The sequence below is a fragment of the Rhipicephalus sanguineus genome, chromosome 4, assembly GCF_013339695.2.
Source record: "Rhipicephalus sanguineus isolate Rsan-2018 chromosome 4, BIME_Rsan_1.4, whole genome shotgun sequence".
In the NCBI taxonomy this organism is placed as follows: domain Eukaryota; kingdom Metazoa; phylum Arthropoda; class Arachnida; order Ixodida; family Ixodidae; genus Rhipicephalus; species Rhipicephalus sanguineus.
In genome coordinates, this window is record NC_051179.1 from 10,486,695 (window position 1) to 10,511,706 (window position 25,012).

Consider the following 25,012-nt stretch of genomic DNA (forward strand, 5'->3'; position numbering starts at 1 on the left):
AAATACCTGAGAAAACAATACCGACCTCGACGATACTTACAAACGCCGGAACGTTCAAAATAATTTACCGTCTCATACTTGTTTCTAGATGCCGGTTTCGGTACCAAGGTGGACGGCGCGAGATGCGATGTTTCGAGAATAACATTATTATCCAATTAAATCATGTCACACGACCCACTCAATTCCCTATTGCAAATCCGTTTTGCGCGCGAGAAGTGCGTGGCAATTTTACGACAACTTGGAAAATATGCCTCAGCGATCTGTGCTCGACACTGGCGCGTCTTGTGCTGCGATCGTCTGACGACTGCAGTCCGAGGTCGTGCGCCTCCGCTCTGGCAGTCGTTGCGTGGCATGCATGAATGCCTCCTCACGTTTGTCATCGCAGTCACCTGCTGGTCGGACGCGTCGCGGAAGGAGAAGCTGCGGGAGTGCCGCACCAGGTGCCGCAGACCGTGCGGGTGAGGCGCTGTATTCTCTTGAATATCGGCGCTGTCAATTGGGGACAACTGACAACACGAAGCCCAAACTGTTCATTTCGGGCTGTTTCGTCATACGTAAGGGTAGCAGAACACTTACGAAAACAAGATAGAACAGCAACCACACTGCACACGCGCATCGTTACGTTCGCGGTCTCGACACAACTGGTTTTGATTCTTGCATGTATTGAGTTTCCTTTGGTGACAAGCTGACACATTCTCCTGCTGCACGAGCGTGCTCTTTCATATATGAAATGGTCCTTTCCATTTTGTCACACGCGTTTGCTAAGTACTCGAACTGCAAAATACTCGTTGTTTCTCTGTCTTAATTATTTTTGTAACTGCGCTGCTACCTATGTAAATACGAGCGCATATGTATGATGAAACAGCCCGACATAAACACTTATTTGCGCTCCGTGTCCAGTGCGTGCCTAAGTTACATATCCAAGACAATGTATAACCAATAACTGGCGCCTATTGCAGTGTTTCGTGTGTATATATATGCTGCACAGAATCTCTACGCTACAGACTCGCGTTATGCGTAAACTCATTCCGTGTCCCTGTGACTGGACTTTACGTGTAGCGTTATTTGTCAACATATTCGGTGTCCGTGCGACGGCAATCGATGAGAATTTATGTCAACCTGACTTTAGTTTGTATATATATATATATATATATTTGTTTTGTATACACACGGACATAGCGATTGTAGCTGCATAGCTTTTACACGCCTGGCTGAGAGGATCGTGTCGTCGCCGCGGTTTCCATTCAGGGCATGAGACATAATAAACATAGACATGTAGGCCGATCATGGATAGGAGACGCGTTGAAGCGAGAGGCGATGCTGAGTGCTCGGGCTCTGTCCATCATGCCAACGTTGCGGAAGCGAGTTTTCGTGCTCATCGAGCGATATCTGTGCGTGCTCGCCTGCGCATGCGTAACGTCGCGCTTAATAATTTAATTAGTAACCTCATATTCATTGCAATATACACGGACAATTAATGGACGAGCCTGTTTTTGCGTAATTGTTTCTCGCTATCAATGCTTTCGTCGACCAATTTTTGTGACTTGAGCTATATAGAAATTAGTGTTGTTGACGTTGTTACAACGAGATATAAGGAGCTCCGGCCTCAGAAGTGCCAAAGGCTGGGCAAGTTCTCGTATGCGTTCACTTTAAGAAAGCAGCGTTCATTACGCCCGCTTTCTTTCCTTGTCCGCAGTAATTTCTTCTGGAGACGAGCACCGGGCTCCGGAGGGTGTTTAGGGGAATCTCAATAAGCGAGGCAGCCCATTAATACGGCCACTCGATTTTGCCCACCAACGTCTGAAAAGAAGTAGTACCTTCGAGCGCGAACGAACGATAAGCTTGAACACTTCGGAAAGTGCGGGAAAGTACTACACGCTTCCTGATGCCCGTTTCGTCTACCGTCTAATTCAGCAACTGAGTCCGTTATCTGCTCGTCATATTCGCGACGGTTCTTGGACGCTGTCCAGACAGTTGCTGCAAATGAAGCCCGCCTCAGCTCGTCATAGTCGGAAGCGAACATTTCAGTGAACGCTTGTCGCGACTGCTTCTTACGTTGTACGAGTATACGGTTGTCTGTTGCGCAGTCCATATTTATGCCTTTTCCCTTCCTCTTTCGCAGGATGTCGGTGTATGCCGCTAACATCTTTGGCAGCGATTACAAGGACGCACAACCGTGAGTTGCCGCAACTCAGACTTTATAGGGTCCTGTCGACGAGTGCCGCTCTTGAGCGGACTTGTCGCGCTGCTAAACTCGAGGGCGCGGGTTCGATTCCCGTCCACGGCGACCGCATTTCGACGGGGGCGAGGTGCCGAGAACACGTGTGCTTCAATCGTGGCGTTTTTTTTTTTTTAATGCGAAGCATTTCTTAATGAACCTCGGACACTTTGACCGTATCTATCTATCTATCTATCTATCTATCTATCTATCTATCTATCTATCTATCTATCTATCTATCTATCTAGCCGCCTACGTCTGGGTGCTCTCGTGATCGCTTCCTTAACTTGGTATAGATCAAAATTGGCATAGGAAAGTAACAGGATTTGACGAATATGACTGTCGGTTCATGACATGAATAACGTGAAAATCCTGTCGCGTAGGTCGTCAAACCCTTCGCTCCAGACATGTGTGGCACATACCCGTTTACCACGGGCCGCTGTGTACGGGTATGCGCCACAGGTGATTGACAGTTTATAATCTACACAGGAACGGCGAGAACAGACATTGGTAATTTAAATGCGAGAGCGTTAAGAAAAACCGACATCGGCAGCGTTGACCCGACCAACGTAAAGAATAAAATATTTGGCAGATCCCACGCGTTGTGGGAATCGGCTTCATGCGAAGCAGTTAGCGAGTACCTCTATGCTGTATTTTATGGCTTTGACAGACACACAGACAGAAAAACTTTATGAGCAAGTGTGAACCCCCCGGGTCCCTGGACCACCGCGTCGTCCCACGCCACGTCTACACGGACACGCCTCTCACCGCTATGACATCGGCAGCCCGAGTCAGCGCGCAGCAAGTTGCAACGCCGGGTCCCTAGACGAGAGCAGGACCTCCCAGTCTTCCCAAGCTTTGAGCCAAGTGTTACGAGGTGGACAGACGTGTTTTTGTAAGTGTAGTAGTTGTGTGCACATCGTGGGCTTACCAGGCACGTCCAAAACAACCAACATGGCTGCATCGAATCTGTTTCATCTGTACCCTAGTTGCTTTCCTATCGTGCTTTAGTTCCGCAATTAGCTTTTCTTGGGCGAGTGAGTGGATACATACTGAAGGATATGATGTCGTAGGGCAATACTCGAATATAAACAGTAAGAGGCCGACTTTCCTACTTCTTTTTGCCTCTTAGTGTTTCTTTTCGAGTTTTCCGCAACAGTATCATGTCCGTCTTTCGCTCCATGACGGCATATCTGAAATAGGAGACAACTGAAATGAAGATATTGGGCACCAATCTGTCACTTGAATGAGAAGTGATCCGAAACGGCGCAGCGTAAAATGAGCTAAGAAGGAGAAGAAGAGCTGAAGCATCCTTGAAGGCCTTCAATAGATGCCAAGAACAAGAAAACGCTGCCGACAGTTTTGCCAGGAAGGACCCCTCGCTCTTCAAGTCTAGTCATCGCCATTACGCGCATACAACAAAGGACGGCACCGGCGGAGGCACAAAGATAGTGTTAGTTTTATCGCAAAATATTGCTATATTGTTCATTCGCAGCGATTTAGACTCCTTTACGAGCTAATTCAAGCCTAAATTAAATGTTCCCATCTGTAAGAGCCAATCCAAATTTTACTCCTGATTACCAACGCTAGCGGGCTATACAGATTTTAGCCGCAATATACAAGGGGTGTTCAAATGAATAGGTATGAAACGACACTGTGGGTATAAATGAACTTATTCAAGGTACAAGAGGGTGGTAAGCTGGGCTAGTTGGTATGTATTTATAGTAATAAACAGTGCGAAAAACTATGGACAAAAGGGAAGAACGTCCCGTCAGCGCTCGTCCCGTGTTGTTCTTCCCTTTTGTCCATATTTTGCGCGCTGTTTATTACTGAGAATTTATTCAAGGTATACACTATGTGCCTGAGCACAACGATCCCATTGATGAACGAGCCGAATGATTCCTTGTTCCCATAATTTCTGTGGCCGTGACGAGACCCAATCCTTCACAGCGTCCTTGAGTTCGTCGTCCGAGTTGAGGCGCTTCTCTTTCAGACGTTTTTTCAGGGGAACAAACAAAAGGAAACCACAGGCGATAAATGGTGGCCGGTTTAACACCTTCCTCTGTCAGAAATCGTTTAACGCCCCGGTACTCCTCAATCGTCGAATTCTGCAATGTGAACGCCCTCCTGTCCTCACACGCACTGCTGCATGAATTGGACGGCGCTCTTTATAAGAGCCTCTGCTCTCTACTGCGCACGCGGGCACCCCCGCATGCTCCGATCCATAGCACGGACGCCAGTCGCATCCCTAGATGTCTCGCTACGTTGTCCCATAGCGACATAGGCATCTATGGAAGCGGTCATGTTGTTAACGACGTTTCATACCTTTTCATTTGGACACCCCTTGTAGATTTGAGTATATCGGTGATATGAACACACTGCACAAAAAATTGTTGGGGCAGGCCTCACCATATTGTCAGCAGCAAACAACTGCGTTTTTCTCTGTTTCACTTAAAGTGGACTTGGCTCTTTTAGAAAAAAAAATTACACCATCTCCCACTAAAGGGAACCATGTGGGGATGCGAAGCAGCGCATGGGTCGACTTAAAGTTCTGTTCATCACGGGCATCTTGCCCGATGTTAACGCGTCCTTGCAAGTGGAGCACACCATGAATTCACTGTAGTTGCTGTTGTTGTTACTCGTCCCGAACTCTTGTTGGAGCACGGCACGTGGGTTCATCGCGCGTCTACAGAATCTCGTTCCCCGATGCCATCACGTGATTGCTGAGAGAGTGTAAGGGGGAGAGGCCACAGCGTCTTACCCAGCCCCTTACACAGTCCCAAACGCGCTAGCACGTGCCCGCACACATGGTTCCCGAATGGACGATCGCCAATGGAAGGACGGACACAGCACCGAGCAAAAGCTGCTTCGCATCTAAAAAAAACGCCACAATTTAGGTGCACGTGAAGAACATCGCAGTGGAGACTGATCCGGTGTCCACCACTATGACGGGCCTCACAGCCATGTCGCGGTTTGGCACGTGAATTCATCCACCGATTATTATTATTACCTTGAACCAACCAAGTTCAGCCAGCAAGAAAATAGTAATTAATCGGTTACCGCCTGCCCCCTTATTACGAGTTTATTAACTGCCTTCGCGCCATTTCTCACGTGAATTTGCGAGCACGTGCCCTTTTTTGACACTTTTGAGTCAACTGCTCGCATTCCAGGCGGCAACAAGTTCAAGACTGCCGTGTGTTGTACCTTTCGCGTTTTGTTAATTCATTATATATTTTTATTTTTTTTAACAGCGGAGCTGTTCAAGCTCAGAAAGTCCATCGGCCGTGCACAAAAATTATCATCATCATGAACCGACACGCGCTCTCTTCGTCCTCCTCTTCGTGTTCTTCATCGATCCCAGAACACGTGAGCCGATTAGTCCGGCGTGCGATGCAATAACGCTGATGGCCGAGAGGACGAGTACAGAGAGAACGACGAGGAAGAAAGACAGAAAAAGATAGAAAGACAGAGAAATAGTACAGAGAGAGATTGAACGAGATACAAATAAAACACACAAAAGAAAGAGAAAAACAGAGAGCAAGACAGAGAGAGAGACAAAGAAAAGGAAGAAATATAAAGAAACAGAGAGAAAGAAAGAAACGAAAAAGAGAGAACGAAAAGAAAAGGGAGAAAGATAAAAATAAAGAGAAGCAAGGAAGGAGCTCCGCTCTTCCTTCAGGCTTGGCTCCCCTATAGTGCCAAGCTGCCTTAATTTTTTTTCTCTTCTGATAGTTTCGTATGCTTGTAAACCTTGTCACTGCGCTGCCTCCTAACCTTGAGGCTATTGAAAGTCAGCAAAGAAGAATCAGTAAATGACCCCCGAAAGAACATTTATGCGAACTCGGAAGCATTTTCGTCAGTCCATCTTTGTACATTTAATTTACTATATTTAAATTATTTTAAAACGTTAAAAACGGCATGCAAGATGTCCTCAGAAATGCAGAGAACATTTAATTGGACGCCTAAGCAGCAGGAAAGACAGGTTGACAAGGAGCACCAGGCGCTGCCACACTCCTTGCAGCGTCAATCACAGATTGGCCGCTGTTCAGTGACGTAAGCAGCAACGTGGCCTTGACGACGCGCGCTTTCGCTGCACAGCTTGGCATGCTGAAATGGCGAAAAGTCGTCGTTGCACGGGTAACAGAATATTTCCAGTTCCAAAAAGCCATATAGCTTTTACGAAGCGATCGTTTCAGTTTCCCAATTACAAGAAGCTCACTAAGCTTATTACCCTAAAGGTCAACTAGCATATCTTTAGCTGGGCAACAATTACCATCTAGAGCTTGGGCGTGTTGGCACGACATTGTTTGTGTCTTCCTTTTTCTGGTGTTCCGTCTTTCGCGCTGTTTTCTTTCCGCAGTTACCATCTACACCACCCACCACCACCACACACTCGATCGCCACCACTGCCCTTTGACTTCGAAACGACTGGTTCTCATTACAACTTGATGTGTTCTTGGAAAAGAGTCAGTATATATACTAGTACACTGCGTCTCACACGTCTGAGTTCAAATAAGAGAGTAATAATCGCAGGTGGGTATAAGACTAAGATAGCCACAACCACCTATGCGACACGCTATAGTTCGGCTCATCCTCGGCTGACATGCACGCTGGCCACCTCATTAACTACCTTCTGTGCATATCGTTTTAAGAGCTGGAGGTAAAATGTCCGCCGTCAGCAAAAAACCCTCCTCGCCTGGAGCAGCCAACCGCCGTACTCGTCTCGCGTGGCGCGAGCCGAGTACGAGCGACGAAAGGCGCGCGCTTCTACCGCGGATGTCACAGCCAGGTGTGCACGTTAGTTTCTGGCGCTGGAGTTGGGACACTCTTGCGAGGTCTGTGACAGACTGTGGTTCGACTCTGTCCACGCCAAGTAAAGGCCTAGCATCAGCCGCGCTAAGATCGATCGACCAGCTTCGTTGTTTCTTCATTCTTGTTTCTTTCTTTTCTTTTTGTGTCGTTTCTGCGGGGAAAGTGTGCACAGAACACATGGAATCGTGGCTATTGTCGTTCCTCTAATTTTTGTCAGCGTCGAGATGTACGCCCGACGTGCAAACAACACTGAAACCCATGACATGTTTTATCGGCAGAGTCCATGGAGGGAAAAAAACTAGGAGGGAGCGTCAAGAGAAAATGTTGAAGCCCAGCCATGAAAAAAATGAAGCAGGAGCATGGTGGGGATTGTGACCAGCGCATGGAGAACGATGGGGGGAGCGGCATCCGAGGAGGTCGGCTTGTGGACCCTAGGCGCGCGCGCTCATCAATCTTTTTTTTTTTCATGGGTCCACAAAAAAAAAGGAAATGAAACAGAAGCGCGATGGTAAATGTGACACGAACACGAGGAGCGAGCGGCTTCAGAGGAGGTTGACTTGTGGACCCTAGGCACGCTCCCTCCTATTTTTTTTTTCCTCCATGGAAGAGTCCATTTCAACCTAAACAGCTCGGGGTCACGTGATCTGAGCAGAAATGTCACGTGTGACGTCACTGCTAGAGAGGCACGTCGCTGTCGACCCCGGCTTTGGCATTATCAGTGATGCTGGCAAAGCAGTGACAACCGCGAAGCGGCACGGCGTAGTTTGCTGGCCCCCGAGTGACACGGGGCCAACCACTGACACTGGCAAAAGAGCGATCCTTATGCAACGCCAGCCAGAACCTTGCATTCGATCCAAATTGCACAACGGTGGTACGACGTCACACGTGACTTTTCTGCTCAGGTCACGTGACCCCGAGCTGTTGAGGCGCAAGTATACACACTCCCTGTTTTATCGTTGTACTACGTTAAGAAAGGAAGGAAATCGTTCTCTTTGATCTCGTCTATTTCTTTTTTCTTCCCACGCAGTCACGAAATCTACGTTGTTCTTCTACTCGGATCCTATCGAAGGAAAATCATCGAGTCGAGACCTATGCTGACGGTAAGATACGCAGCGAAGATTACGCGTTTTCGTCATCGCGTCAGCAAAACGCAAGAGAGAAATAAACGGCGCGAACACGCCACAATGTCTACTAAAAAATACCGTACGGATGGTGGAAACACACTGCCGTCCCTCTTCAAGTGAAGCACAACACCTCGACGCAGGGTCAGATGCCAAGCATCGTTTAACAAACACCACCAGCACCTCCTCCGTCGTGCGTAAAGTTTTTCTTTTGCCTGCGTGAACCCTAGACTAGCGCAAGCCTCTGCACACCAGAAATGCGGTTGCAAAGACGCGCCAAGTTGGCATGAATACGACGTCCCTCTCAGGTCACGACCGTGGCGGAGGAGGGCGCCAGGTTGCCCGCCGTGTGTCCCCTCGGTGCTGCTGTTCTGCCTGTTGTAAAACAAATTATCATAGACGGGGATATCAGCGCCGCTCGAAAGTCATGGCTTACACAGAACAGACAAAGCTCAAAGAGTGCTGTAATCTCATCACATACCAGCCACCAACACATTTGCAGCAATCGCTGAGCAAAAAGTCAAGCGCCAAACGATCGTTCGTAGTCTTGTAGTAAAGCTGTCAAGAGACCCCGCTTATATTATAACTCTCAGTAGATAAACTGACAGTCACTTTAATTAACTTTAGGTATGGAACAGGCGAAAGCTCTCACGGGTCGCTCATTAAATTGCTTTGACGTTCTCAGTGAACTGCGTTCACTCCCCCTTTACCCTGAAGCTGTATGCACTTCACCCGTTGATGTACGTACTACCTCCGGCATGGACCCACCTTTGATAAAGCGACGGTGTGATGTGATGAAGTCATCATCATCATGTCGTCATGATACGCCACAAATTTCGGCGATCTGTGGCGTCACTATGGAGTCACAACATCACGTCGTTAATGAATTCATCTTGTCACATGACATCGTTGATGACTTCATGCGACATTTTGCCCAGGTCTCGCGATGTATCACCAGGTCTCCCCAAATCTTGCAAGGTATCTCGACTCATGGCACGTATAAGGCTTTCCCCTTAATAAATCGCCGTGTTATGCCGTGCCTTTGTCACGCCGAAAATTAGCACGTTCCGCCTGCGACACGTTAGCATGCCGACAGAAAAAGCAGGCGACACACCTTCTTCGAATCACCGGTGCAGTCCGGATTTAACCGGTCGAGGGGCTGGTGCGTACACATGCCGCCCTTCCGCGCTCACTAGAGCTTACCTTGGGGCATTTTGCGTTCCGTCCTTCGCTATATTCTCGCCCGGTAGCTTTGTGGCGCTTCCGCCCAAAGAGGCGTGCCCGGAAGATATCGCCACTACTTCCGGGGGTCTCACGAGCCGGAAGGATATTCGAGTGTTACATAACGATGCTGGTAAGATGGGAACTGAGGCATACAGCAAAGAGGAGCAAGGAAACTTGATTTTGGGCTCACTCACGCGGACCTGGGCCATCCTAGTGAAACGAAACGGCACAAGGACACGCGCACGAGGAAAGGAACGACGCAGCACGGACGCCGACTCTCGACTCGCCGCTAGTTTTGAACCGATCAGAACAAGACCTGCCGGTCCCCGCGTGGGAGTAGCGGGCTGGCGCGGGGCGTCTGCACTGGACTCTAGTAAAGTTTTACGCTCTCTCTCTCGCACGTGGCTCCGCAACGGTGGTCTAGTGGTTATGGCGCTCGACTGCTGACCCAAACGTCGCGGGATCGAATCCCGGCCGCGGCGGCTGCATTTGCGATGGATGCGAAAATGTTTGAGGCCCGTGTACTTAGATTTAGGTGCACGTTAAAGAACGCCAGGTGGTCGAAATTTCCGGAGCCCTCCACTACGGCGTCTCTCACAATCATGTCGTGGTTTTGGGACGTTAAACCCCAGACATTATTATTATATTATCTCTCGCACGTGTACAAGGTGATCTAAGGGCAAATAAGCAACAGCACGTAGACGACTATTCACGAAGTTATCCCCACGCACTCTCTATTAAAGTAAGACAACTCTTTCTGTGACGAGGCTATCGAAGGTTGGCTGATACACGTGTCGCCTCCCAGCGACATATGAGATGCTTCGATTATCTGTCAGGTATGCGGGCCTCTGGGCGGGTGCAATATCTTGGTTCTGTCAAATACACGGTTGCTAAAGCTTGACGCCAACGAACCGTTAAGTGACATTCGGTGCCATTTCTCACGTTGAGCGCGTGCACCTGGATTCTGATATTTATTCAACGACTGGTTTGCCCTGCCTTTCGACATGAGCAAGGAAGTAGATACTAGCAGTTTCACCTTCCGTGTACTTCGTCCCATGTGACTGACATCGTATTCTAATCGTTTTTCGAACGTCACTCTATTAACCTTATTGTGGACGGCTGGACAAGTCTGATGAGGAGTGTGTCTAGCTCTTAAAATAACATCCACTTTATGTCTGGTTGTCACTTTCTTTCTTTCTTTTTTTAGACCCGTGTGCTAGCCTATGCACAAAAGGCAGCGTACTTCTCCTCTTGTGGTCATTATCAACTTTTCTTTCTTCGCCACTCTGCCGTACGGTTGTACTCTGGGTAGAATGAAGTTCTTAATTAGCGTAAAGCTGGACACATATATATTTACTAGAGCACAATGTGGTATGAAGTTACCGTGTCATGAATGATTGATTTCTGTGAGCAGGCGTATCGCCTGCATTCACACAGTGTTTCGGGGGGTCTTCTGGGACGTTACATTGAACGCACAATGGTGAGTCCGACATCTTAAATTTCCTGTTGAAGTAATTAGTGTAGGCGACGTTTAATATGATGCGGTGCAAGCATGTTTCCTCGTGTCTGTTGAGGTCTCGTTTCGACCACAATCATGTTAAAGAAAAGACGCTCGCCTGCACGCTCCGAGCGCCTCCTTAAATGCAGAGCGTCTGAAGAAACGTTACCCTTCGGCTTCTTCTTCTTCATCTGCCTGCAATGCCGATCCTGCTGCAGCCGCTATCTGATCTCAATCGCTCGCGACAATTTCGTTCGCTAGCTTGACGTCCATTGTGATTATTTTGCTTTCGCACCCGCGTTTAGAGCAAGTATACGTAACTTTGACCCCAGTCATCACCTGTCCGCGCGCGTAGCGCAGGGGCTGCGGGTTTGGTTACGTCACAGCTGATGGCGCGCGAACACTGGCGGCAAGCATGCGATAAGGACAGACCTAACGCTGTCAGAGGCGAGCGCAGGGTTCTCCATCAGGGGGGACCAAGTTTCAGCGCACCGAGACTAGGAGCCCCCGTGCGCCCGTTTATGGTCGTTCGTTCCACCTGACGCCCCAAAAATCGCGGCCCCCAAGCGATGAAAGTTCTAGTCTATACGCATGGCCGAAGGACAGTTTCGCACTACTGCCGCACTGCGTTGCCTAGAGCGGCAATGCTGCCAGCCATCCTCCAACCGACACGTTGTAGTACGTCGATTTTCTGTTGGCCTCACTCTCTCAGTCTGGCTGTCGCGTTGCTTATGATTAGGGCTGCGTGTTTTCGGATAAATAAAAAAAATCCGATAAAAACTCGCCGGTAAAATTTTTTGGTAATTCGGATTTATCCGATATGCTCCGATATAACGGTCAATATGACCCTGCTCCGTTCTTTGTCGAAATGACATTTCTAAGCGGTCATTGATACATATGCTGGTTTGGTCGAACTTTACCTTACGTCAATAGTATCTCGTAGACCGCACCCACCGCACATTTAACAAAGGGTTTGTCACGAACGGAGCGAGAGACGTCAACGTATGCAGGGCCCCCGGGAGCGCGAGACGGCATATTTATATACGGTCCTTTGGCGGCAGTGGGGCGCGCCAGACGACATCGATATACGGAGCTCGTAATCTGTGATTGCGTCTATTACAAGCTTTAAAGTGCGCAGGCGTGCGCACTTTACAGGCGTGCGCAGAGTTCCCCATTAGGGGGGGGGGGTACATCGCAGTCCCCCTCCCCCCCCCCCTCCTCGTTGGTGGAGTCCAAAGGACACGTCTCACAATAGTGAGTGAATAAACTTTATTAAAGTCCGGGCGAGGCGGGGGGAAGAGGGGATTAACCCCTGTCCCGTCCCAGTCTCCGTCGATAATGGCGTCAGGTGACGGCTTGAAGCCCTTGGACCCGGGCGGCATCCTCGGCTTGCCGGACGGCCCAAAGTTGGTCGGTCAGCTTGTCGCTGGTGAGTGCCGCCTCCCAGCGGCAGCGACGCCGACGCAGCCGATCCTCAGCAGTGACCACAGCCGCGGCGGCGGTCGGCCCCTGCCCTCGCGCGGTGGTAGCAGTTCGTCCCTGTCTAACATGCGTCGCGAAGTGAGCGGCGGCAGCGACATTAACTCTCCCGGCACATTCCCAAAGCATGTGCCGCAGTGTGGCTCTTTCCCCGCACGCTTTACACGCGTCCGTCGGGTATAAGCTCGGATAACAGATGCGTAGGATCGCCGGGCTGGGGTAAGTGTCTGTTTGTAGTAATCTCCAAGTTACGGCCTGTCTTTTGTTTAATTTGTCGTGTGGTGGAGGGTATTTGCGTCTGTTTAGTCTGTAATGTTGTGTGATGTCGCTGAATGTGGTCAGGCGATCGCCCCACGACCATTCCGGTTGCTGTTGTGTTTTTACTCTCTCTGGGGTGGAGTCGGCCGCGGCTCGGTGAGTGAGACCTCGAGCCGCGGTATGGGCCGCCTGGTTGCCTGCAAGAGGGACGCTGGTGTGAGCCGGGGTCCACAGGAGAAAGACCGTCGCATTTTCGGTTTTTAAATGCGAGGACGGTGACGTCGGGGCCATCGCTCCTCGAAAGTCGCCACCGTCCCTGCTTACATAGCGAGTCTGAAGTATGCGGGCCGCCTGCCACGAGATGCGGCCGCGCGCGAAGCCACGGACGGCAGCCTGCGAGTCGCTGATCACGACCGCAGCTTCCGGTGCCGCGACCAGTGCTAGAGCGATCGCCGCCTCTTCGGCCGCCTCTATCACCACACAATAGGTGAAAAAAAAAAAAAAAATGAAGCGATGACGCGCTTCTCACAATGGGCTTTCCTGCAGTAAAGGCAAACTGTTCTTGGAATGCAACACCACCCCTTATCTGATTTTTGTGTGTATATGTTTTCGTGCGTTCGAATCTCCCAGACGTGTGTGTTCCGATGTTTTCATGTTCAGATATCATTTCAGATATCTGAAATGATATTTCAGATATTGGAATATTGAGAATAATGCAAAATTAAACTCTGAATTTCGGAGAATTGGTTATTTATGAGAAATAAACTCCGATAAACGCCGAATTTCAGCCAAAAAAAAAAATAAACTCCGGGAAACACCCTCCGAATTTCAAGAAAAATAAGCTCTGAAAACACGGAGCCCTACTTATGATGCACACAATACAAAGCGAAGAACCACAAAGTGCTGCTATAAGCGAGAGCTAGAACTTGAAATCTTCGTATTAAACTCGTCCAACGGGCATCCACGTGCAACAAGATCCCGGATTCAAGATGGAAGTGTGCTGGGCTACTTGTTGCAGCATATTGTAAATGCATGTTCGAAAAAAAAAAAACGGCAGCAACGGAAAGAGCGGAAGCGTCGGCCTGTCATTTTCGTTCCGTTCCTGCTGTGTAAAGGCTCATACTTTTACAAGACCACGGATTGGCCGTGGAAGTAAGGCGTGTGAGCACGTATACAAGATACCTGCACGTGTGCATATTAGCGTGTGGCGCTGCTATTCCTGAGCATGCGCAGATGTTTTGTGTCTTTTCCAACACAGTACGACCCTAAAGTTGATAGTTAATATTTGGCGTTTGCAGTTCCCGTTTTCGCTCTCTCTCTCCCGTGTCCATACGCGCTATGGCAGCTTAAAAGGCGCGGGTTCGATTCCAGGTCACGACGGCCGCATTTGACGGGGGCGAAATGCAAGAACACTGATGTACTTAGACCTAGGTTCATGCACGATAAAACACCCCCGGTGGTCAAAATTGAAGCAGAGCCCCCGCTGCGGTGTGTCTCATAGTGATATCGTGGTTTTCTCACGTAAAAATCGTTATTAAACATCAAGGTGAAATTCCTAAGTTGCTCATCATAAGTTGCCCGCGGCGTGTGGTAATAAAAGCACGTGACGTCGATAGATAAATAGATATCGCGGTTCCAGCCGGAGTATTTCGCGCGGCAGTCAAGTGTTCTACAACAGAGTCACGCCGCTGCTTGAAACCTCTTATAGGAAAAAGGCCCTACGCAGTCGTCATGTCGGGCAAGAAGTGGCATTAAAAGATGCTATATTGCGTGGCAGACGAGCAGAATTTGACCACGCGTCACACCATTTTAAATGGGCCACAAGCGGATGGTTGAAAGCTGTCAACCCATTACAAAGAGCTGAGCTATAATTCGTCATCACGGAATTCAGTGAAGGACGAGCAAGGTGAAAAGGGTCTCGCCTTGATGACCCCGGCAATATTTTCTTTCGTGTCAGTGCTTGCCCGCCTTACTTCCTTCTCTGACGAGTCCTAACCAGCTAGCTCAACTATTTGTCGCTATAAGACATCGAAACGCAGGTGCCCTACTTCGTTATCGATATTTTACTTTTCTCGCCACGGCGGACCCGAACCCGCTAGGCACCGTGTAACTGTAACCGTGAAACTGTAACCGGCACCGTGTTGCGGGCGCTTCGCCAGCAGTGATTTCGCGACAGCAGAGAGGACATACAGATTGCAGCACAGTCCGAGCATTCTTAGCTCAGGTGTAGTGTGCCCCTAATGGAAAGCAAACCGGGTGACGTCATCTCGTCCCCAGCAACGACTGCGCAGACGCAACCAATGCAAGGTCACACGTGTGCGCTAAGTTTTACTTGAGATTCCGCACGCGGTTATTGCATTAGCGACCAGCGTCACCGCTGCGTTCATTAATGTGCGGCTACATTCCGACTCAACAACTTCAGAGTCACCAAATCGTGGCGAGGTTTGACTTGAAAAGAAACATCGATTGTCGGCAGAAAATTGGCTTTCGTGACGCGCGATAAGGATAACATGAAAGCAAAACGCTTCGTACTAGAAGAAAGCGATGGAAAAAAACGTCGCTCCTGCCAAACGTAGCTTCCCGTCGTATCGGATTCGATCTCGCGACAGAGGCGAGGTCGGCAGCTGGCAGCGCCTTCTTAGCATGTCCGCTCGTATAGGCCTCCCAAGCTCGGCCAGGGGGCGCTGCGGCGCACGCGTTTCGCCGCCTTTCTAGCGAAAACCGGTCGCTCCCCTCTCCGCGCCTGCCTTTTGACTGCGCTGTCTCCGCACGTTCAGGCACCCTGCACGCGCTGTTCTCTGCTCGCCGTGCACGTGCAGCTTCACGTGTCGCTTGCTCTGAAGGTTTAGAAAGATCCCAGAGATGGAAAAAAACGTTTTAACGGTGGGAATCTTACCAGAGGAGGACGGTTGATCGACCACCTTTTCGGGACCGAGCAGGTCGTCAAGGGCGATGCTGTTTGTGCGAGCGCTACGTGCGTGCAGATGCTGAACGGGCACATTTCTTTGACATGAGTAGGGAGGTGACTGCGCGAGTTCTGTAATTATGTTACCGGTAAAACGCACATTCGTTGCGGCAGTCGTGTATACTCGGAGCTGTCAGCAACCAACCAGCACGCTTTCGAGTGCGTTTTCTATTGATAACTTTTCAATTGCTTAGATGCCAAGTTTGTCGTGCGGCTTTAAATTTATTATGAGCTCAGTGTGAAGAGCATAAATTTACATCTGCCCTGTTGAGTCACTGGCTGCATCGCAATGCGCAGTGTTCAGTTTCGTGGGAGTTTCACTTTTGCCGAGGTTTGCATCGAATGATAACAACGTCGGATCGCAAGTTTAATGTCGCCTTGGATTTTTTAGAGCTCCCTTTGACAGCATAATGATATACGCAAACAAAAAATAAATAAATATTTCATGCCCACTTCGACGATGCATGTTTCTTGCAGAGGCGTGTTTCATTTCGAATAATATCGACGCCTCATCACGCACCGTGTTCGCTTATTCGAATGTCGCTTTGGTTGTTTCGACAGCTCGCTTGGTCAGCATCATATTATACAGGGGCGTAGCCAGGGGGGGGGGGGTTCAAACCCTCCCCGAAAATTTTCAATTTTGCTTGCGTATATGTACACGCACACATACAAACGCACGCACAAACATACATAAAGTATGGTTGGACCCCCCCCCCCCCCCCCCCGAAAAAATTTCTGGCTACGCCCCTGATACTATACAATACCCACTGGGATCGCGCATGTGTATGATTATGCCGAGATTTGTGCCCAATAATAAGCGCATCTGAATTCGCGAAGCCATCGAAAATTTAATTGCCACCTTGGTTCTTTTTTCAGCTCGTTTCCAAAGCGGCATGCAAGGCTTTTTATTACGTGCCGAACGCATGACATTAATACGAGGCACGCCGTGGTGGATTAATTCGGATTAATTTCGGCCACCTGGGTTTCTTTAACGTGTACGTAAATCTAAGTACGCCGGTGTTAGTGCATTTCGCTCCCATCGAAATGCAGCTGCTGTATGCGTGAATCGAACCCATGACCACGATTTTAGCAGCGCAACACTTCAGCCTTCTAAGCAATCACGGCGTGTCGCATGCAAGGCCAATATAAACGCTCAGTGCAAACATACAGCTTAATTCTGTTTACAGGGAGCCGCGACGGGAAATGTACCGCAATCAGCTGAATTAAACACTTAGTACTCACGGTACGTTATTTAAACTGTGGTGTAATAAGCCCAAATGCTCCGCTGCTGTAACATTACAAATGGTTGACTCGGAAAGCCAGCGCGCAATCTCGAAACGTACAGCGGCTGTCTATTTGTTGTAACTTCGGTTCACAAACGCACTTCCATTTCAAATGAGCACGATCATCGCGTTTCTCCCCGTTAATAGTTTGTAATACTGTGTACGACAAAAACTGCTTCAAGGTGACAAGACCGCGAAAGCATCGCGGCGAACTGCCATAATCCACTCTTGACGCCTCTGCTCCTCGGACTGCTTGCATTGGAGACGGTAGAACATGACAGGAAGTTTTCGGCTCTTCGACATTTTTAAACTTTTGTGACAGTTCACAATGCAGCAGGACTGCGTGCCTGCTTTCGAGTACGACGAAGGAACGGCACCCATAGCGTGAAAAATGCGAGATAAAAGCCCCGGGGAGCACGTTCTCCGCGCGCGCGATGGGAAAACCAAGCAAGAGCGACCCGTCCCAGCTACCGGAGTTTTCCCCTCTCTCCGCTGGGGCGGCGGACGGCGCTGCGCAAACTTGAGCGTTGGAGGCCTATGGTGCGCCAACGTGAAAGCTCTTGCCTTTTATGTCGCCGATGGATAGTGTGAACGCGGTCTTTCTTTTTATTAGTGGCAGGAATCCACGATTTACGCGGACGCCTCAGCAGCTGCTGAGCGACTCAACGTCAAGAACCGGTTAATGGAAAATATTACGCCGGAGAAGACAGAGAAAACAGTAACTCTTAAAGTTTAGGCGCGAAGACGAGGGCACACAAAGACAAGCGCTAACTTCCAACTAGAGTTTTTAGCGCGAAAGGATACAAGATTTGTACTGGATATGTGTGCTGCGATGGGAAAGGTAAAAATTACCACTTGTCATGACGAAACGTAACTGAATTAAGCAGAATCAATAAAGCCATAGAAAAAAAAAACCCGATACAGCGGAAGATAAACAGCATAAGTGAAATTATGGTGGTCACCGAGCGCGAACCCGCAACTTCAAAGAAAGTCGATCGTTTTTCACTCAGTGAGGCTGAAAGCTTGTTCACTCAAAAGCAACTTTCCCGTGTCATCTGCGTCGCTTCTACCATAATGCGAGCACGTTTGTACATTACTGCTGTATTCCCCGCGTGCGCCACCGATGGCGGCGCTGCGAACGGCGCACCGGTGACGCAAAGGCGGGCATTCGGCTTTTGTCGTCTGCTAGGCTCTGGCTAGAACAGCAGCATATTCGTTACAGTTCGCTCGCGTCGCACGGCGTTCCTCAACTATAGCTGTATTTTCTTGTAATTATAGTTCTTTAGATGGCTGCTAGCATTACAGGAGGTTAATAAACTTTAACATTTCTATGCGTGCTGCATAGGAATGGATGACACCGCATCATGTGACCACTGCGGCAGTGTTGAAACAATTCAACATATTCTGTGCGACTGCCCACAGTACTGTTCAGAAAGACAGTCACTTTGCAACGCGCTCGATAAGTTGGACGACCACACTCTGTCGGAAGAAAGAATTCCTGCGCCATCGATCGGACCAAACGTCACAGAAAAAGGCTGTGCAAGCGCTACTGCGCTTTCTGCGTTCAACCGGTCTCTCAGAACGGCTCTAACTGGAACGTCTTGCGTGTGTGTGCATGTGTGCGTGTTTTTTTTTTTAATTTTCGTTCTTATTTTATCTCTCTCTCTCTCTGTCCTCTTTCTTACCCTTATTTCCCCACCCCTGTGCAGGGTAGCAAACCGGTCACTCGCGCCAGGTTAACCTCCCTGCGTTTCCTTTTCATCTATTTCTCTCTGTCTGTTAACATTTCACGTATCTTCTATATACCCACAGCAATCGCGGTCAGGATCATGCCCCCCAGTTCGTAGCGTCACTCACTGGACTGGATGGCGTTGAAATAGCTCACGTGAAAGCGCGAACGTTCCGCCAGGCGAATTAAAGAGAGTCTACAGTGCTTTGGAAGCGAAGCGCGATCAATAAAAGTTAGCGTTGTGTAAACAGACTTGAGCTGCACAAAAACTCATACTCCCCTCCTAATTGTAGTCATGTGGACCTGTGTACACAAAACGTTTGCCGAAGAATTAAAATTGATAACTTCATCGACAAGCTGGTTATTACGGACAACTAGCGTAGACTGGGCAAGTTGGATGCACATTAAAAAGAGAGGGAGACTTTATTTACAGAAAGGCACAGAGGTCAGCCTGAACTACAGTTTGCTCTGGCCTGCTACTCTACACTGGGGAGTGGGGACAGGGGAGCGAAAGTTAAAAGTTGTTACACGCACTATCAGCTCCGAATGATACGCTCACGCGGTTTGCCGCTCGTGAGCCAAATTCATGCTTTCGATCGCGCATTGGTGCCTAATCGGGTATGCGGGCCTGCCCATGGTGGTGACAGGACCGCACGCACTATACAGTTCCTAGTGGTTCGGCAGCGCGCTCCGCTGTTCGTGTTTCATTTGACACCGATAGCACATGTTCGTGAATAGTAGGAAAAAATCGGCGTATGTGTCCAGGAAGAGGAGAAAGAGAGCTCTTTCCCACCATTCTTTTGGCCCCTTTGGCTGGTTATTGCTATTCTTTACCGCGCTGTAACAAGGTTGAATATCGCGAAAATTGACCGCGAAAATTGACCGCCGGCGTCCCGCGTCGGTAGCGTCAACACGAGTGATGCAAAAAAGCATCACATCATGACGTCATCATGACATCACAGGCTGCCAGAATTTGTGACGTCATAACGTCGTCACATAATGACGTCATAACATTGCAGCGTTGCTTTGCATTGCCTCCGTAATCAGTGGGCCGATCACGGAGGCAATGCAAAACCAGGTGATGCGTAGAAGGCTTGGAATACCTCCGATCCTTGAGGCAGTGCAAAACCATGTTACGTCCAGAAAGCATTCGGAGAGGGGCGGGTAAGGAACAATACATCGATTGAAAAAAAGAAGAAGAATAAGATGGCTTTCCCCTCCGAGTCATCTTAGGCAAATGCATAAGGGACCCTGTGAGTCTTTTTACAGTGATCGCACCACGCCCTCTCACGAGTCAACCGTTGAGAGTGATTTACACTATTTTATTGCATTGCAAATACATCTTATTACGACTTACCGCTGCGATAGCTTTGTATTTATCTACGTTAGTATGATTACACTAATTCTTTTCAGAGTACTTTCAGACGACTATGAACGAGTCAGAAAACGTCGATTTATTAACGTAGGGATTAAAACATCTTACATAAAAAAAAAACTCCGCGCAACCTACCAATATTTCACATTAGCGTCGTGCATCTCCTTTTGACTCATACTCTCAACCTTTTTATTTCTTGTTTAAATTTCAGGTATTTATGACGCGCTTACACAGCAGCTGCTGAAAACCTAGATTTAATCAAAGTTTGTTGCCTGTAACGATCATTTAATTTACCTGAATGCATCACACGTCGTTTCTCATGCGCTTAAAGGAGTACTGATAGGATTTTGAGACACCGCAAAAGGGGCATTTTTTGTTTCCTTGGTATGTAGTGTCAACGCTGTCCACACCGGAGTCGGAGAACACGTGTAAAATATTTCTTTTTGACTTTGAAGTTTTCGTCGCTGAGCATCTGCAAGCCAGCCCCACTGCAATGGACATTATCCCGACGAGTCAAGACCCCCGAGTTTGTGGGTTCTGCGTCCTGCGTGCAGCCTAAATCGCAGAAATCACTGTAAGGCTCACTGGACAACAATTCACTCATCGTTGTTTATGTGCACCACGAGCACATGACGGATTTTCCGCTAGTACGTCGCGAGTTTCTGTATCCCCCTGACGTCACACTGCTATGAAACGTCACTGAGAAGCCGCCCCCTCGATATCGAAATCGAAGGTGTCTTTTTAAGGTAGCGGTAATTAAAATATATACGATGCATTCCCAGGCACCACAATACTCGTTTTAGGTTTCTCGACACCAGTATTTTTATTTAGAGCAACAATCAGAAAATTTCTGAAATAAAATTCGTGTCAGTACTCCTTTAAAGCTCCGAACAAAGGAATTCAACCGAAGGAGCAGGCTTGGCAACCGAACACGCACAGCACGCGGTGTGCACGTGTTGCCCTTTAACGCAGACGCGGTAGCCGAAGCCCGGACGCTGAAATCAGTGATCGAAAATGGGCCGGAAAGTCATTTTGAGTGCGCCACAGACATAGGACAGTCGCGAAAAGAAATCGTCGCCATACATGCAGATGTACGTACACATTGATGGCTAGCAGACGACACCGGGAGATCGACACTGAACGTGCTCCTGAACGTGCTCCGCTCGATTTCGCTGGGCATTTTGCTTGAACATTCAGTACAAATCGCTTTATGAACTTGCCCACTAACGTTTTCAGTAACTCGAGCAGGACAGACTGGCCGGCAGCGTCGAGCAGCCTTCACGTAGCAAGCAAGCGCGCGCGCGCGCGAGAAGCGCCACAGAGCCCTCTCTCTGACGTCATATGCGAGAGGGCGCCACTCAAAGATCTCGAGGCGAATAGCGATCTACGTTACGTCGTGACACGTGCTAATTTTTACCTATTTACCCTGCAGCTGTACGGTGTATGTCTCGCGTCTTCTCGCAATGAACGTTAGTTGAAAGCTAGCGTTTCTATTTGTGCGCCCTGGCCCTCGTCTGTTTTTTTTTTTTCCTCGCGTCCAAACTCTTGAGCATCATAGAGTATCGACTAGCCCAAACCGGCATTATTCTAAGTGATACATCAGCTCTGTATGAGGCACGGCGTGGCCGGATGCACCGAATTTCGACCACCTGGTGTTCTTTAACGGGCATCTAAATCTAAGCGCACGGGTGTTCTTTGAATTTCGCCCCCTTCGAAATGCGGCCGCCGGGGTAGGGAATAGAACCCGCAGCCTGCATGTAGCCTATAGCGGCGCGGAACTTTACGTGCTAAGCTACCGTGGCGGGAGCGCGCACCATGGTGGCCGAGGCGTAAATTTATTCGTAGACCATATTCACGGCCCACTGGTGTGTAGGTGAGAAATTCGTGGGTGATTTCCAAACAAACAGTTTTTTTTTTTTCGCGCATTAATGCGTAGTCTCAGAACAGTGTTATGCGGTAATGAATGACAACAACGGTTTTTCCCCTAGTTTCTCACTGTTTCAGGACTGTTCTGATAGCAAGCAGAGATCGTTTGGCGCTCGCCCTTCGAATCCTTTTTCCTTCTCAGTATTTCCCGTTCAAGAAAAGATAACAGAAACTTCTCATGCCCGTGTGATACGTATACATCACTGAGGGATTTTTCTTCGCTTTTTTTAACAACTACTGCTATGAGCAATTGCTCGTGATAACCGCGTCATGTCGCTGCAAATCTGGCCCCTAAAGGCAATGTTGGCTCTGGTGTAAGTGTTCGAGTCAAAATTACGCCGATATGACACCAACTGTAGACGCAGAGAACGAAAGTACGTGCGTTACCTAGCTATAAATTTTTGCGCGTCAATCAGCGAGTAGTGCACAAATACGCATGCAAAAAAAATTGTCGGAGGGATCTGCAGCAAACACGTTAAAAGGTAACTGCGACGAAATTTTGAACAGTATATTAAATGTAGTTTAATACAGTGTGGATGCAGAGGAACCTCCGCGCAAAATGTGACGTTTCAAATAGCGATATAGCTAGCGAAAATAGACATTCTTTGACATCGAAATTGTACAAACCGCCATCGTTTTCTCTCGCAGAACCGACCCTTCTCGGCTGCTGACCGGAAAAAAATGCGATCGCGTTCGCGGCGGTCGCATTTCGTCGGAGGCGTAATGCTAGAGGCCCATGTACTGTGCCATGTCAGTGTACGTTCAAAAACTCCAGGTGGCTAAAATTACCCGGAGCCCTACGCTACGGTGTCTCTCATATAGCCCGAGTCACTTTGTAACGTTAAAGAACAACCACTGAGGCGTGATCTAAAACGTGCCGATCCATTTAATTACGTTCGAGATAATGCGGCACCCGCGGCGCACTTAGAAACCTTGGAAGTGGCATGCTGCGACTTGCGTACGTTACATAACGACAAACACGCGTCGTCTGCTTTACTGATGTTTCAGGGCAGCTAAGAAGGAAACTGTGCAGTCGCAATATTTCTGCAGTGGTATTATCTACACGTTTATAGCAAATTTTTAAGAAAGGGATATTTGGTTGCATTTGGTCCGATCGCACGGCTTCGTCGATTATTCTGAGCACGCACTGGAAGGAATTCTACCTCTGAGTGTACCCTCGGAGAGCCTTGACGTGAAACGCGCAGTGACACCAAAAAAACCCGTGCGTGCGGAAACACATATGAGCGAGCAAAAAAAAAAAAACGTGCTCGTGCTCAGCCGACACCTCCTCTCGGCTTCTCACTGTTGTTGCGCGCCCACTTTGGCACACTGCGCATTTACATCAAACAAGGCGCAGATGCTGCGAAGTCGGCTCTTGCCGGAGGCGCTATTCCGCGGCGAGGACGCCCTTGCGGCTCGCGGGAACCGCGGTCACGCCGCAGCAGCTCTTCCATCAACGATCGACACTTCCACAAGAGCCGTGTGTGCCATATATTAATCTATGGTGCGCGCAAAAAAATGTTTAAAGAACATGCTGACAAGCGTGCGGAACAGCCATATGATATGTGCAGAGCCGGAAGGCAAGCATGAAGTTGTAACCGCGCCGTAGCGTCCGTGATTTCTCGTTCGTCTTGCCCTTGCTGGCGGCACACGTTTTGATTTCGATTGTAGGTCAACCCCGTAACTTGGAATTTTCAAATTCAAGTAAACCAGGTTTACCTACAGTCGTGCAATTCGCGACGGTACTCTGCAATAGCGACAAAGGCAAGTAAGAAGAAACGTGCGAGCGTCGAGAAAAGGTCTACTGCCCGATTCCGACCGCATCGGCGCAGCATGGCTGGCCACAGGCTAATAGGTGCACTCAGAACGGCCCTTAAGCTTTCGCGATGGCACAGTTCCCACAGATAGGTAGAAAAAGAATGGTGCTTTTGACAATTTTTCAGTCCTGCCGCTTGCCGGTGCACAATGACAGTCGCCGCCATCTTCATCGCCTTGTTATGGAAAAAGGAGCTATAGTTTTGTTTTTTGTTTTTTTTTTTCTTTTGCTACATATTTTTGGCTACCTAGTTTTCTGGCTATAGCGAAATCGTCGCCAGACTAAAGCGAGCTTGACAGACAGAAGAGAAGCCTGCCGATTAAGTGAAACCGAAACTAGTCCAAGTGCCTTTATCTGCAGCAAAGTGTCCTGCATGGCGCAATGCGGCGCACGGCTTTATTTTTGGCGCATTTGGCCGGCGATGCAGCAGGTCGGCGCTGGAAACTTCGAATGGAGCAGAATGGTGCACATCGAGCTGGAATTCCACACCTGACTACCTTCTTAAGCTGTATTACGGCAAGCTCACAATTTCACCAGTTCACAATATTTATTTTTTGCAGTTCAGAGTTGCTGTTTTTACACGATGAAGCTGTGCATGCCGTGTTACACATTTGACGCGAATTATACTAAAATTATGTGTACGCTGTATGTTGAATATTTGATGTGGTCGCTACTGAAACTCTGCTATAATATGAGTCACATACATTGTAATTATGATCTTATGTGCATATGTAATGTGGACGTCGTTCGCTGCCAGTGTAAGGGTCCTCAAAGACCCAGCCAAGCTGCCCAGAGCAGCTTTTAGCCCTGAAGACCATCCCGATATTTCTGCTGAAATAAACTTCGATTGATTGATTGATTGATTGATTGATTGATTGATTGATTGATTGATTGATTGATTGATTGATTGATTGATTGATTGATTGATTGATTGATTGATTGATTCTTTTTGTCCTTGTTCTCTGTGCTTCTGGATGCAATTAAATAATAAGTATGAACCAAGTGCACGTATGGATACGCATTCGTCATTACCGTTACCGACAAGGCCATCGAAATTCTTGTCACCATCGAATATTTCGAGAATGATCGTGGTAATAGCAGAGACGACAAATATTTTTTTTTTTTCGAGTGCAGACGCAGAACACAGCGTGTACTTGCAGGGCGACACCCTGTTCTCGTACTTGGAGGGCCACATCGGCATGTGGCTCGGCCTGACGCTGTTCTCGGCAGCCGGGCTGGCGGCCGGACTGTACCGGAGGGCAGCCGACTTCCTCCCGCAGAGCGCATAGTTGCCCGACTCGCCCACAA

General features: G+C 48.7%; 1 protein-coding gene across 1 annotated transcript; it reads left to right on the forward strand.

The window, feature by feature from the left end:
• Nucleotides 1-319: 319 nt before the first annotated feature.
• LOC119388686 (uncharacterized) lies at nucleotides 320-25,012 on the forward strand. Its single transcript, XM_037656132.2, has 4 exons — nucleotides 320-458; nucleotides 2,123-2,176; nucleotides 8,058-8,130; nucleotides 24,865-25,012. The coding sequence occupies exons 1-4, from the start codon at nucleotides 352-354 to the stop codon at nucleotides 24,991-24,993; spliced, it is 363 nt and encodes a 120-aa protein (XP_037512060.2). The 5' UTR covers nucleotides 320-351; the 3' UTR covers nucleotides 24,994-25,012.